This window comes from Tasmannia lanceolata, unplaced genomic scaffold, assembly GCF_043159265.1.
Source record: "Tasmannia lanceolata isolate RefF3 unplaced genomic scaffold, GAP_Taslan_0.1 ptg000018l, whole genome shotgun sequence".
Taxonomy (NCBI): domain Eukaryota; kingdom Viridiplantae; phylum Streptophyta; class Magnoliopsida; order Canellales; family Winteraceae; genus Tasmannia; species Tasmannia lanceolata.
In genome coordinates this window covers 4,280,279-4,295,269 of record NW_027518695.1, presented here as the reverse complement: position 1 = coordinate 4,295,269, position 14,991 = coordinate 4,280,279, and the positions used below count along the sequence as shown (strand labels likewise).

Below are 14,991 nucleotides of genomic sequence, written 5' to 3'. Positions count from 1 at the left end.
TGATTGGAAGAGGCAAGCAAGGGAGAATAGAAAGGTAGATTCTTTCCTTCCATAATTATCTTGATTTCCCCTCTATTTATCTCTAGTGGGACCAAACGTGCAATGCACAGTTTATAAGAAAAAAAAAAGGAAAAAAGAAATAAAATCAGCACCTTGTAATTCCTAATGGAATCTTTTTTCATTTCTCAAGATAAAAAAATTAAGGCAAACATCTCCCTCGAATCAAGAGACTGAGCGTGGGGATTATGGGAGACATGTATCGATTCCAAGGTTCAGTTACTATCAATATGAAAATGCAGATAAACTCACAAGGTGTCGCATTTCGCAATTCGATTTGTTTTCATTTGCAGTGTGTATGCAGCTTATTATTTAATCCAACAACATCCCATTTATAGAATTGGACAACCCATTTGGAAAAAAATGGATTAGAGACTTAATCTAATGACAAATTCAAAAGCCACCAAATTGGATTACCAGTGTTTCAATAATCATAAACAACAAAGGGGGGGTTCAATGAATGTTGTATGGGTCGTTGATATGAATCAAAAGGTAGATGCTGCATAAAAAGGCGTAGGAAGCCTAGAGCAAGCTCACGTCCATTATAGAAAGCATGTCTGGCTGACATCTAAGCCTCCATCTTCAAACTTTTGAATAAGAACCAGACAAATATGCAAACAACAGTAAACCTTCCTTCCTCTGTATTATAGATAGATAGATAGATGTGATTTCACGTAGCTTTCTAATCAAAGGGCCTGAGCATCCCATTTTGGAGGATTCTTAGATTTCTATTACTTACATACAACTGATTTGCATTAGAGCCTGAAGATTAGCTATGGATTCTAGAGCATGAAGATTAGCCTTTCTGCTTAACGACCTCTTTGGGACATAAGTCCTCTTTGGAGGCCTTGAACCATCATTTTGCAAAACATGTATTACCATTACTTGCAAAATAATCATAATTAATTTACAAACCATTTGCATATAAGATTGTATGCGAATTTTGGTTTTGGTCGAGACCATGGTTTTAAATTTGTCGAGACCGAAACCGAAACGTTCCGAAACCGAAATTGGGTACCAAATTTCGGTCGAAATTTCGTCAGTGAAATTTGAAACCTTTCCCAAATTTCAGCCGAAATTGTCGAAATTTTGGCTGAAATTTGGTTTCGGGTAGGTCCGAAATTTATGCCGAAACTGAAATTTCAAACCACGGTCGATACAGAAATCTGAAATTTCTGTCAGCTGAAATTTAAAACCATGCCTGCTACAAGTGCATCATGTGTGCCATAATATTGCAACGCCTAACATAATAAAAAATAAAATTGAAAACAGTTCCTTGGCAGATGACTATATTAGAGATCAATTCTAACAATTAATTTATGAATCCCACACGGGGGGGACATGCACGTGTAATCTTCACCTTTGATCTCGTATTGCATCTTTAGACAGCCAAAAATATTGCGTGGGCCATCTCTAGCAGCCGAACTGAAATATCAAATACTAAATAAATATCCCAAGGGCAGGAAGAAGAAATTTCTGCGAGATCGGGGGGTAGTTTTTCGTTTTACCCTTCGTAACACGGGCTGCCCCTCATCCCACCAGATCTGAAGTGTTGAAGTTTCTCTGCTGCATCATCAACCATATATAAAGAAGAAGACCAAAAGAACAGGGAGAGAGAAGAAGTAGCTCGATCTCCATTTTCCCTCTTCAACCCCTCGGATCTATACGCCTGAAACCCTAATCTCTCTCTCTCTCTCTCTCTCTCTCTCTCTCTCTCTCTCTCTCTCTCTCTCTCTCTCCCCATGGAGATTCGTCGATCTTTCGCAATTCTTTTTTGGATCTCAGGCTTCGTTCTTCTCTCCATACATGGGGATTGCTTCTACCTCCCTGGAGTCACTCCAGAGGATTTCACAAAGGTTATATTCTTATCTACAATCTTTCGTTTTATTCTTCTTTTTGTTTTCCCTGAATTTGTTGTTTTATATGTCTGGTGTGCCGTAGGGCAATATCGTTTTGAGTTTATTGCTATATTTGTTCGATCTCTGGTTTCGTGGTCCGATCCTCTCCGGTTTTTACCTGATTTATGGAGAATTTGTATTTTGTGCATCTAATTTCCGTATTGGCTTAGTTGATTTTTTTTTGAATGGTTTTTATTGATTTCGTGGATGGAAATGTTTTGAATTTGTGGATATATTGTTAATTTAGGAAGATTAGGAGAGTTAACAGATTAAGAACTTCAATTCCTTGGGAATAAAATGATGATGTTGTCCATCTTGTTTGGGAGACCAAATATAGTAATTGGTTGTTAACTACCATGAGGTTACAAAATTTATACAAATAAAAATCATGTTTAAATACTGTATAAATAAATCACTATGATGTTCTTTCACCTCCATCGTGATTAACTGTATTGCCCAAAATCTGCCCATTCATTTTTTTGTGAATGTCTGACATTAAAAAAAAAAAAAAAAGAGTTTCTCAGTTAGAGTAATTTCATCCATTCACGGGAAAGTGAATGGGCATATTTCGGGCAACGCGGAAGTGGAATCTACTCTTTGATTACAGCCATATTAAAAACATGTTTCCTAACTACACTTGTAACCACATGGGAGAAGTCGTTTCTTCGACACGCCCCCCCTCAAACTCAACGGTCTAGATTAGATGTTAAGGTTGGATCCTAGAGAATTTAACCACACAATTGATAGAGGCTTCGTGAGAGTGTCAGTGACGTGGTCTTTTGACGAGATAAATTGGACTTCGAGAAGACGAGCAACTTCTTACCGGACAAAATGGAAATCAGTCTCGACGCATCTTGTACGAGCATGAAACATAGGGTTAGCAGTGAGATATGTTGCCCCGATATTATCCCACCATTAGATTGGTGGTTGACGAAGATAGATGCCAAGGACATGAGGCAGAGATTGGACCCAAGTTACTTCTGCAACCGCATTGGCCAGTGATTTTTATTCTCCCTTGGTACTTGATCGGGCTAATGTGGTTTGTTTGCACATGCTCCACTAGATGAGGTTTTGCCCAAGGAAAATAGCGTACCTACCTGTAGATCGTCTGTCATCTGGGCAACCAGCCCAGTCTGCGTCCGTGAATGTACTTAATTCAATTGAATTAGGTTTGTGGAGTTCCAGGCCAAACAAAAACGTGTGTTTAAGATATTTCAAAATTCTTTTGACAGTCTTCCAAGTCATCTGGACAATATATGAATTGACACACCTTGTTTACCGTGAGTGAGATGTCAGGGCGAGTGAGCGTCAAATATTGTAGAGCTCCCACTGTACTCTGGTTGATTGTTGGATCAGATAATTGTCTCCCAGCATTCTGAGATAATTTATCTGAGGACAACATGGGTGTGGGTGCTGGTTTTGCCTCTAACATATTTGTCCGAGTTAGGAGGTCAAAAATATATTTCTGTTGTGATAAAAACAAATCATTTGGAAGGTGCAGTACTCCAATACCCACAAAATAACTTATAGACCCTACGCCCTTCACGGTAAAACTTGATTTAAGAATATGAATTAAATTATTGATTGCAAGTGGATTGAAACCTACAATGATAATATCATCAACATAGATAAGCTTTATTAGAGGTGCATTGGAACAATGATGCATAAAGAGAGATGTGTTGGCTGTAGAACCGGAGAAACAAAGTTCAAATATTCATGAACTAAGTCGAGAGAATCATGCTTGTGGTGCTTGTTTTAGCCCACATAGGGCTTTATATAGCTTACAGATATGGGACGAAAATTGAGGGGAGTAAATCCCGGAGGCTGTGACATGTACACCTCTTCTCGAAAACTATTTAAGAATGCATTTGAATATGTATTTGTCGTAAATGCCATCCAAAAGTACTTCCAAGAGATAGCTCAAGGTGGATCATAGTCGGGTTGACCACTTGACTAAATGTATCGTTGAAGTCAACCCCGGCCTTTTGATTGAATCCTTTTGCTACAAGGCGGGCTCTATGTTGTTAAATGGATCCATCTGCATGATTTTTAATTTTAAAAATCCACTTACTAATCACTATGTTCATACCCAGGGTGGTTGGGACGAGGGTTTTTATTAAGAGAGGACAATTACTTTTATTGCGAAAAAAAAGGTTTTAAGGGAAGGCTTTTTTTTTTTTTTTTTTTAAAGTTAGAAGAAAACGCATTTAAAAGGAACATGTATATAGGATTCGCATTTTAAATAACGATGTGTCGGATTCGCCTGAAAAACAGGATTCATGTAGGACACGGCTACGAAAAGAGTCTGGATGTGTCCCGCGCGAATCATCGTGTGTCAAAAACGTGTCGACATGGATTCGGCATAAGGGGGCTAAGAATCCATGCAACACAGGTTGATTCTTTTTTATGTTTTTGTTGACATTTTTTGTTTTGTGGTTTATAATTGTTGGCAAGTTTTTCGAGTTCTTTGAATGGATAGATCTAGGGGTGCAAGTTTGGCCCTGTCAGCCCTGACCCGCCCCAACCCTGAGGGCGGGTCAGGGTTCATTTTTTTAGACCCTGACTCAGGTCGGGTCGGGTTAATGCCTCGGGTATCCTGACCTTGCCCGACCCTAAGTTTTCTATTATAGAATTGAACCATCTATGCATGTTTCTTTTGCTAATGTTTTCTATCATCTTGGATTGGTGTTTCTTTAGATTATTATTATTAATTGTCTCTGTTGCCCGTCATGTTGTTGAATTCATATTGTCTTATTTTGTTCCCCTTCTCTGTTTATTGATCATTTTGTTCTATATGATAAGTGCTTGCTTTATTTTTGGCACTCTTAACAGGTATTTGCACTAGGGTCAATTAGGGCCGGCCTGGCCCGGCCTTGCCCAATCAGGGCCAATCAGGGTGGGCCAGGGCCAACACTGAGCCCTGTAGGGCGGGCCATGGGTTGAGGTTTTTCGGCCCTGACTCAGGGTCAGGGCGGGTCAGGGCCGAGATAATGGGATCCAGGGTTGGGCTAGGGTTTTGAAAAACCCGACCCTGTTGTGGCCCTAGATAGATCTATATTTTGTGCTTTTGTTGCGATTATGCTTCAAGCTAATTTTTAGTCCCAAGCTTGAATCGTTCCATATTTAGGATCAATTGCTCTCAGTAGTGACATTTTGCAGAATACCTGTGCTATTGCCTTGGTGTTTAGTGTTTACATATGTTTGTGATTGGGCGTGAGTTTGTGCTGTATTGCTTGCAGACAATATAGTAAGACTATTGTAGGAATAAAATTTCTGAGAAATAGGCCTGAATCCCGGACAGTATTAAGACATTGGGTCTTGTCATCAAGACCATTGGAAGATTGGAAGTTTAAAACTATAAATTCTAAGTAGATGGAATCACTAAAAATATTTTGGAATTATTACATCGCAGTAAAAAAAATTAAAGAACCATTCAAAAAAAAATTTAAAAGAATGAGAATATCGTGTTTTTTAAATATCAAGATAATTTTGGATTTTCTTTCATTTTCTCTAAATATTGCAGAAAAATCGGGATATTTTGAAAAGGTCGAGATATATGCTATGATTTGGCCGACACTTTGAATTTATTGCCGACACACGTGTCGTGTCGTGTCCGACTCGATATCCGTGTCCACACGTGTCGACAATCCTTTAGACACTTTTAAATGTGCTGCTGGAAGTGTCAATAACTTTACATGTATGTATGTGTATGAGTGCGCTGCTATTTCTATATTTTTAGGGGTTGCCATGTCAGATACCCCGTATCCATTTCAAAACTCGGCACATGAATCTGTGTCCACAAATCATGATTATATGTACTTTCTATTTTAGGCGTGTTCCCCGTTTCTAAATTTTGGGAGCTTGCCATGTCCGACACTCCGTGTCCGTGTTGACATGCGACACTCGTGTCTGTGTCCACAAATCATAGGATATATATGACAATGATTTGAATCTTATATTGGGCCATCTGATTAACTGTGGGACTCCAATGGTGCTGGGGCCTGGGGATTTGTTTTCATGGTACTACTCTAACTTTGAATGGGTTTTGATTGTTGCAGGGAGCCTTACTGCAAGTCAAAGTGAACAAACTGACGTCTACGAAGACACAACTTCCATATTCTTATTATTCTCTACCTTTTTGTCGTCCAAAGACCATAGTTGACAGTGCAGAGAATCTTGGGGAAGTTCTTCGTGGAGATCGTATCGAAAATTCACCTTATGTGGTCTGCTACATTTTCTCAGATAACCTCATACTCTTCTCTTGATATTCTTTTCGCAATTACATGGGAGCTATTGGGTTTCTGAGCAGAGCTTTGTGTTGCAGTTTCAAATGAGGGAACCTCAGATGTGTAATATTGTCGGCAAAATAAAACTTGATGCGAAAGATGCAAAGGACTTCAAGGAAAAGATCGAAGATGAGTATCGGGTCAACATGTAAGGCGCAGATGTTGATGAACCTTTTTTTTTTTTTTTTTTGTGAACCTTGTTAGGGAAATCACCTGTTAATATTGGAGCATATTTGTTTAATAGATCTACATGTCATTTTGCAGGATCCTGGATAATCTTCCTTTGGTTGTTCCTATAAAAAGACAGGAGCAGGAATCTGCTACAGTTTATCAGCATGGCTTTTACGTCGGCCTCAAAGGCCAATATACTGGAGTAAACGCCGATATTCATAATCTCCAAGTGCACTAACTTTTAGACTTAACAATTGTTACGTGACGAGTACTCTTTTTTTCTTTTTTTTGCAGAGCCAGGATGAGAAGCATTTTGTCCATAACCATCTATCATTTCTTGTCAAGTTTCACCAGGATGCAAAAACAGACTCTGCAAGGATAGTGGGATTTGAGGTCAAACCATTCAGGTCACTCTTAACCTCTCTTGCAATATGAGATCCTATGCTATTAGATTTTCATTTCGTGCTGATGTCTCCGGTCCTTACCAGCTTGTCTATATTATAAAATGTCTTTTTTCTTTTTTCCTTTTTAATTGCTCCAGTGTGAAACATGAATATGATGGGGAATGGATGAATGAGAAGACTCGCTTGACGACCTGTGACCCTCATGCAAAACGTCTGGTGGTAAATTCTGATTCTCCACAAGAGGTAGCAGATAAGGAGGACATTATATTCACATATGATGTCCAGTTTATGGTGAGACCTTTTATACAACTTCTGTATTCCTTTTAACCTTAATCCGAATAATTGGAATTAGTATTTAATCAGTTAATTGCTTATGCTGCTAACTCTCCCCAAACTGTTTTTATTGCTAAGCAAGTAAACGTTGATGATACTTTATTTCTAATTTTCTTTAGTTTATTTCTAATTTTCTTTACTTCCACCTTGCAGGCGAGTGATGTAAAGTGGGCATCTCGATGGGATACCTATCTTCTGATGTCAGATGATCAAATTCATTGGTTCTCTATTGTCAATTCTTTGATGATTGTTCTTTTCCTCTCAGGCATGGTGGCTATGATCATGTTGCGAACGCTGTACCGCGACATTTCCAAGTACAACCAGTTGGAAACCCAAGAAGAAGCCCAAGAAGAGACAGGATGGAAACTGGTCCATGGGGATGTTTTCAGGCCACCAGCAAACTCAGATTTATTGTGTGTGTATGTTGGGATTGGTGTCCAGTTCTTTGGTATGATACTCGTCACCATGATCTTTGCTGCCCTTGGCTTCCTCTCCCCATCGAACCGTGGTGGATTGATGACCGCCATGCTCCTACTTTGGGTCTTCATGGGCCTCTTTGCCGGCTACGCTTCAGCCCGGCTCTACAAGTTGTTCAAAGGAACAGAATGGAAGAAAATCACCCTTAAGACTGCTCTCATGTTCCCTGCTATAGTCTTTGCCATATTCTTCGTCTTGAATGCTCTTATATGGGGGGAGAAGTCTTCAGGCGCGGTGCCATTTGGGACCATGTTTGCCTTGGTTTTTCTCTGGTTTGGGATCTCAGTCCCGCTTGTGTTTGTGGGTAGTTATATTGGGTTCAAAAAACCAGCGATTGAAGATCCTGTGAAGACAAACAAAATCCCGAGGCAGATTCCAGAACAGGCTTTGTACATGAACCCAGTTTTCTCAATACTTATCGGAGGGATACTTCCATTCGGAGCCGTTTTCATCGAGCTTTTCTTCATTCTCACTTCAATTTGGTTGCACCAGTTCTACTACATATTCGGCTTCCTCTTCATTGTCTTCCTAATCCTCATTGTCACATGTGCCGAGATAACAATTGTGCTCTGCTATTTCCAGCTATGCAGCGAGGATTACTTATGGTGGTGGAGGGCGTATTTGACATCGGGGTCGTCGGCACTCTATCTATTCCTCTACGCAACTTTCTATTTCTTTACAAAGCTAGAGATTACGAAACCAGTGTCAGGGGTTTTGTACTTTGGTCATATGCTGATAGTCTCATACGCGTTCTTTGTTCTGACCGGTACGATAGGTTTCTACGCATGCTTCTGGTTCACGAGGCTCATTTATTCATCGGTGAAAATCGATTGATAGTGTGATTGGATCAACTGCTGGTTTTTTGTTCAAGCAAAAGGGTTTTATAATCAGGTAATTTTCAACTTCCCTGTTGGCTTCAATTTTGAATCTCAATGGCTCTTGATTCTGTTATAGAACTCGGTATACGTCTATACCCTTGATGCAGGCTCTTAAAAGTAGTTCCTCTGCCTTTTCTTTGTTTCTTTCCTTTTCCATTTTTTGTATTCTGGAAAACGTAGGAGGGTTAACAATTCATTTACCCTCAACTGCTTGTTTTATGAATGTAAGGGTCCTTGTAATCTTGTTTTCTGGTATGCTTCTTAATTTCTTCCTTGGAAAGATAGAAAACCCTTCAAATTCTTTTCGTCTATCAGTTAACATTTGCCGCTCACTGAACAAATAGCTTCAATAATTGGAGTGTGGTGGTTTTTAAAGGGAACTGATATCTGCTCCACTATTTTTTGATAATGGCACCACCCACTTTGTTTTACATTTTTCTGCTTGGATGTTGATAGCATATATTGAGTATTGTTACAGCTGTGAAAAGCTAATTAACAGATACATTTCTCTAGAATATATTGTCAAATATAATTGCAAAAACCTAACTTGTAATATCGATTAGTAGAAAATATTTTCTATAACTTATACATGTCTTTAAATTATGTATGCCTATTGCCCAGTCATGGGAGCTGATAAAGCTTTTATTGCGAAATCCTGTCTAGCCGCGTTAATTGGGTAGCCTTCTGTTAGTTAACAAGTATCATGACACTACATGATATGATTATGGGGCCATTTGGTTGCTTGTTTGTTTTTTATCGTGCAGGATTAGGGGTGCAACTTGGGTTTGGGGTAGAGGCCTTGGGCAACCTGACCTGACCTGAACCCGACCCCGTCCCCTAATTTTATCTCCATTTTAAAAATCATAGGGTTGTGTTTTTTTATGATTATTTTTGTTTTTGCCCTGGGCCAACCCAAACCTAACCTGCCTTTGCCCAACCCAATTTGGGAAAAAGGGGTTAGATAGGCTGGGCTAGGGTTGAGAGATTTAAAGGCAGGTTGGGTAAGGGTTGACCCTCCTCGAGTTGAGACAGGTTGGGTCAGGTTACGGTTAAGGGAATGCTATTTCGGGTTGGGCCAGGGTTGGCCTTAATTCCTGTATTTTTCAGAAAGTATATGACAGATAATTATGGCTGCTAATTAAGAGAGTCACCCTGTATTACATCATTTAATTGGCTGTTAGAGAGTTTTCAAGGAATTGCAATGGGATTTGATGGTAAAACAAAGGCTAGTTCACGTCATTATCAGAACATGATAGTGAAGATATTAGTAGCCAACATTTTTTATTTATTGGTACTTTAATTTATTTTGTAGTTGGCAGGTTTTTTGACAGGGTCAGCTAACAGGTACACCACAGGGAAAATATATGATAAAAAAATTAAATAATTTGTGACGGTTTTTTCCATCGCCTATTTTATAGGCGACGGATTTTGTTCCATGCAAACGCAAGATCCCACATCGGAAAACATGGAAGGATGTGGTGGGCTTATAAGGGAAAGGGCACCCTCCCCTTAACGACCAGTTTTTAGGGGTGAGTTCTACCTGGGTCTCGACAAATGGTATGACCTAGGGTTTAGGCGAAGTAAACCCTGTGTTGCCTTTGAGGACGGAAAAAAGTCCCTCGAGGAAGATCTCGGTAACCCCGGTGTACCTTCGAGGACGGTCCCATGTTGCCGTCATGTGGAGGGGTGAGATTGGCCACGTTGCTTTGTGTGGATGGGTAGATTGTTGGGGGTTCCACCCAAACGCAAGATCCCACATCCGAAAAAAATGAAAGGATGCGGTGGGCTTATAAGGGAATGGCACCCTCCCCTTAACGACTAGCTTTTAGGGGTGAATTCTACCTGGGCCTTGACCATGGTTTTAAATTTCGGTTTCGGTTATAATTAGGTCTTGACCGAAACCGAAATTTCGGCCGAAATCTGGTAATTAAAAAAATTATTATTTATGTATTTACCAAATTTAGGCCAAATTTTCTGAATAATTTTTAATTTAAAAAAAAATCAATTTCTTGAAATATCGGCCAAAAATTGATAAAACCTAAAAAAAAATCAATTTTTTGAAATATCGGCCAAAAATTGATAAAACCTGAAATTCTGGATTTCTCCAAATTTTGGTTTCGGTCTCAACCGAAATCTGAAATTTAAAACCATAGTCCTGACAATATATGTAGCGCAAATGTTTTTTTTTGGATTTTTTTGCAATCAACATTCCATCGAGAAAGTGCCGTTATATATAGTCCAGCTCTAAAGAATTATAGGACGATTATATTTGTCGCCAATAATCGATTTAGTTTCTTTTCTTTTTTAAAAAAAGTAGAATTTAGCGATGGCTGTCTTTTCTTCGTCAGTGCGAGAAATCTCTATCATCAATAATTGAAAAGCGAAATGACATTAATTTCCGCAACTTTTGAATTAAGCAGTAAGATGTTCTATAAAATAAAGAAAAGGCTAAAATATGGAGTTTTATATGGTGCCGACCATCAAGTCCCGTGCAGGCTGTATCACCTTTGATTTTTGATCCAACAACAGCCCACTTTTTAAGAGGATGCTGTTGGATCAAACATCAAGGGTGGTACTTCTGAAGTACCACCCACACGGGACTTGACGGTCGGGCACCATGTAATATATCGTAAAATATAAACTAACTGTGCAGTGCATTGGATGCAGGAATTTGCCTGCTACTCATGAGAGAGAGAGAGAGAGAGAGAGAGAGAATAGCTTCCTATTTTTAAATATGAAAATAAAAATAAAAACTTAAAAATAGTGTGGAGTAAATATTTTTAAATATGAAAATAAAAATAAAAACTTAAAATAAGTGAGGAGTAAATGGTGGATTTCTTTCTAACTAGATGGCGAGTCGGCACTGCAGTTTTGTCTCGGTTATGTTGCTGTTTCTCATTTAATATCATTCCATCGATTGGGGCCTTGGCCCCCACAAGAGTAAAATAAGCTTGGGATGTGTTTTGATAACTTTAATCAGATGCTGGAATTAATGTCCTATTCCAATTCCCTCCGATAAGGGGGTTAAAATGCCACCGAGCAGAATTAATGTGAGAAAAATATCATAATCTATTTTCCACCTCAAGTGGCAGTTTTCTGATTCTTCTACATCGTTTGGAATGAATTTTTAATTTAATTTTTTTTTTCCATTGTATTTACAATGGAATCAGAATAGAAATTGGAATAGGATGCCGATTCCGATTCCGATTCCTAAGTCGGGTATATTTTAGCCCTGGGACCTTTGACACGAGAAGATCAGTTTCCTTTTGATTAAAGAGATTCTTGTAGCACCCATTTCGTAATTGGAAGGCGGTGGCTGATATGATTAAGTGCTGCATGTGGCGTGGTCCCATAATCGATTAAGAAAGGTGACCGTACTGTTTATCAATTTATTTATTACGCATAATCACTACTCATGATTTTCAATAATCAATTGGAAAGCTGAAAATCAAGAATAATGTGGCATAATCGTAATCATTTCAGAAAATGACCACCTACCACGTGCCTTAAGCTGCTTTCATCATTGTAGTACTTGTAATGATCCAATGTGGAAAATGCTACACGAGAAAAGTTCATTCCTGAGTTTCTTTGTTTGGTTGCAGGTATTCTACCTCGTAGATTAGTGACGGAGACAGGCATTGGATTTGCCTGGAACTTACCTCATTGAATAGTGGCAAGTAGTTTTTGGTTGTGAACCTAGGTTGTGGTAGGTGGTGTCATTACCAAGGGTAACACATAAGTAGACAGGCAATGATTAACAGGAGACATCCCTGGTAGCCTCCAGGGATTTCAATGCTATAACCAAACAAGGAGACCTGATACCCAAAAGCCCAGCAAAAACCCAAACCTATACTAGCTTTTATCACCGCTTGATCTTTGATTAGACACTAAACCAAAACCAATGTTTGAAAACTCCAAGGATTAGAACCCGGCTAAGGTTAAAAAAAAAAGATATCTACTCATGCGAGTCAATGTATGATGTACTAAACTTTCATTAACTCGGGTGAGTTAACATTTGTCGTGGTCGATCTTTTTTCAATTAACTCGAGTGAGTGAAGAGAATTTTAAGGCAAAACTTGGATGGAGAGGAGGATTCGACAGGAGACGATTGACTTGGGGAGTTTACTCTTTTATAATAGAGGGAAGTTTGTTTTTTTGTTTTTATTTTAATTTAATTTATTTCATTTTATTATTATTATTATTATTATTTTGGCGGGAGGGGGGTATCATTTCCAAGATATTTTTTTTTATAAACAGACAATTGTCAGGTCCTAATCAGTTACTAAGAGGTGGCCCCCACATTGGTAAGTGATCAATTCAGATCAGATAGCTCTGAAAATATCTCACCACATAGGAGTGATAAATCGGCCCCATATGTCTTAAATCGACTCCCCATGTGTCTTTCTCTCTCCTCTGGGTTTGAGAGAGAAAGAGGAGAGTGATAGACACATGGGGGTCGATTTAAGATATTTGGGAGTTGATTTATCACTGCCCTATTGTAGACATTGATTAGTCATTAAACTGACATTTACTTTGACATGTGAGTATGGTTCCAGTAAGTGACGGACCACAGACTACCATGTAAGCAGAAGTACACCATCTCAACTGTGTTGTCATATAGCCTTTTTCTCAAAGATTTAGGTCTTCAAGCATCCCATACCAAAGCCCATGGACAAGCACAATCTCTAAGATTTACTATCTCTAAGATAAAGGACTACAAAAGCCAACTGATAAATCAAGAGCCTAGGATCATTCACTCAAGATGTTCTCAATAGCATTTTGGCTGAACTTATGGTTACCGTTGAACCAACGGATCGGATCATGCAGATTAGGTAAAGTGGGGCCCAATAACTAGCTTGTACATACACACAAAAGTTTTTAAAATACAGTGGGGCTCACATTATTCAATGATTTAGACTGGTGAAATGATATATTTGCCCCTTTTCTTTCCTAGGCCCAGGGAAGAACAAGAGGCTAATATATCACTTCCCTACGAACTATTCATTTGTCAAGCCCCAACTAAAATAGGTTGTGCTTAAAAATCATCTCCATAAGATGATCCTGACCCTCCTCTCTGTAGAGAATGGCACATTATAAAAACCTCAACAAATCAAAGGGTTAGGATCATTGCATGGAGAAGATTTTCATGTGCCTATATAAGTTGGGGCCCGACAAATGAATGGTTTGGATCATTGAATCATTATGCCCCACGATATTTTAAAAAAATGTGCACGTATTTGCCATATAAGAACTTTCTCTAAATGCCCCTAAACGTTTTTAGCATCAAGACGCCCTTGCTACCAGGTAAACCATATGTTCACCCCTTTTATTTACCTGGGACAGCCCCCTCTAGTGTAAAGGGAATATCTCTCTTCCCTCTGCTCAAAATGTCCCCACTCATTTATACGTGTGTGATGTGATAATGGCACTCCTCTCCTTATTCTAACTTTTCCTTACTAGCTTTTGAGAAGCTGTTACAATTCCCGAAAAGATGTGAGCAGCCAATTGGACAAGTACAGCATAAGGAGAGGAGTGACAATGTGCCATTATTAAAACAAGGGACTGCAAGTATCGTCTCCAGATAGATTTCAAGTTTGGTCGTTTGGGAATTGCATTTCCCTTTTGCTAATGGATACACATCATTGTCTTGGTAGATGTTGTCTGTATTTTGAATTCCTATGATACAACAACGGACACAACAAAACGCCCAGAAATGGATTTTAAGGCCCCACACCAATCCTTTGAAATCTAGAAAGATGTTACAACCCATTACTAATCCCAACAGAATGTTTCCTCGGTGGGTGGAAAAATTAAAGAAGAGCATTAAGATCTCTCTGCGTACATTTACATATTATGTTGCATATTTACCTTAGGGCGATGATATTTTCACCCCCCCCCCCCCCCCCGCGCAGTACGCATGCGCCCCCTTATGATGTGATTTGACTTAAAGTTTTCCCACTGATTTTTTTGCGTACATTTAGATATTATGTTGCATATTTACCTTAGGGCGATGATATTTTCACCACCCCCCCCCCCCCCCCTGCAGTAAGCATGCGCCCCCTTATAATGTGATTTGACTTAAAGTTGCCCACTGTTCACGTCAAATCACATTATAGAAGGGGGGGGGGGGGGGGGGGGAGTGAAATTATCATCTCCCTTATCTTATTTGCAAATGGTTTGGAAGTTAAAAATCATTATTTGCAAACAATGATTAGAGTAAAATACGATATAATTAAATTTTGAGTCTGAATTTACTATGGGGTGGTAGTTTTAACCAAGGTTTTAAATTTCGGTTTCGGTATCTATTTCGGACCCCACCGAAATCCGAAATTTCGGTTTTAAATTTCGGTTTCGGTATCTATTTCGGACCCCACCGAAATCCGAAATTTTGTCACATTTTTTTTTTTAAATGCCATTTTCTCTAAATTTCGAATCAAAATTTCCAAAATTAAGGACTGAAATTCCAAATTTTCGGCCAAAATTTGGT

The 14,991-nt window shown here is 39.0% G+C and overlaps 1 protein-coding gene across 2 annotated transcripts; it reads left to right on the top strand.

Annotated features, from left to right (window-relative positions):
• Positions 1-1,603: 1,603 nt before the first annotated feature.
• LOC143849562 (transmembrane 9 superfamily member 8-like) lies at positions 1,604-8,804 on the top strand. Of its 2 annotated transcripts, XM_077358621.1 has the most exons (8): positions 1,604-1,760; positions 1,797-1,913; positions 6,014-6,178; positions 6,280-6,389; positions 6,506-6,614; positions 6,707-6,819; positions 6,954-7,107; positions 7,303-8,804. In XM_077358621.1, exons 2-8 carry the CDS (start codon positions 1,800-1,802, stop codon positions 8,458-8,460), a joined length of 1,923 nt encoding a protein of 640 aa, XP_077214736.1. In that variant the 5' UTR covers positions 1,604-1,760; positions 1,797-1,799; the 3' UTR covers positions 8,461-8,804. The 2 variants fall into 2 exon arrangements, with proteins under 2 accessions (XP_077214736.1, XP_077214735.1); XM_077358620.1 differs by having other exon boundaries at positions 1,604-1,913.
• The last annotated feature ends 6,187 nt before the right edge of the window (positions 8,805-14,991 follow it).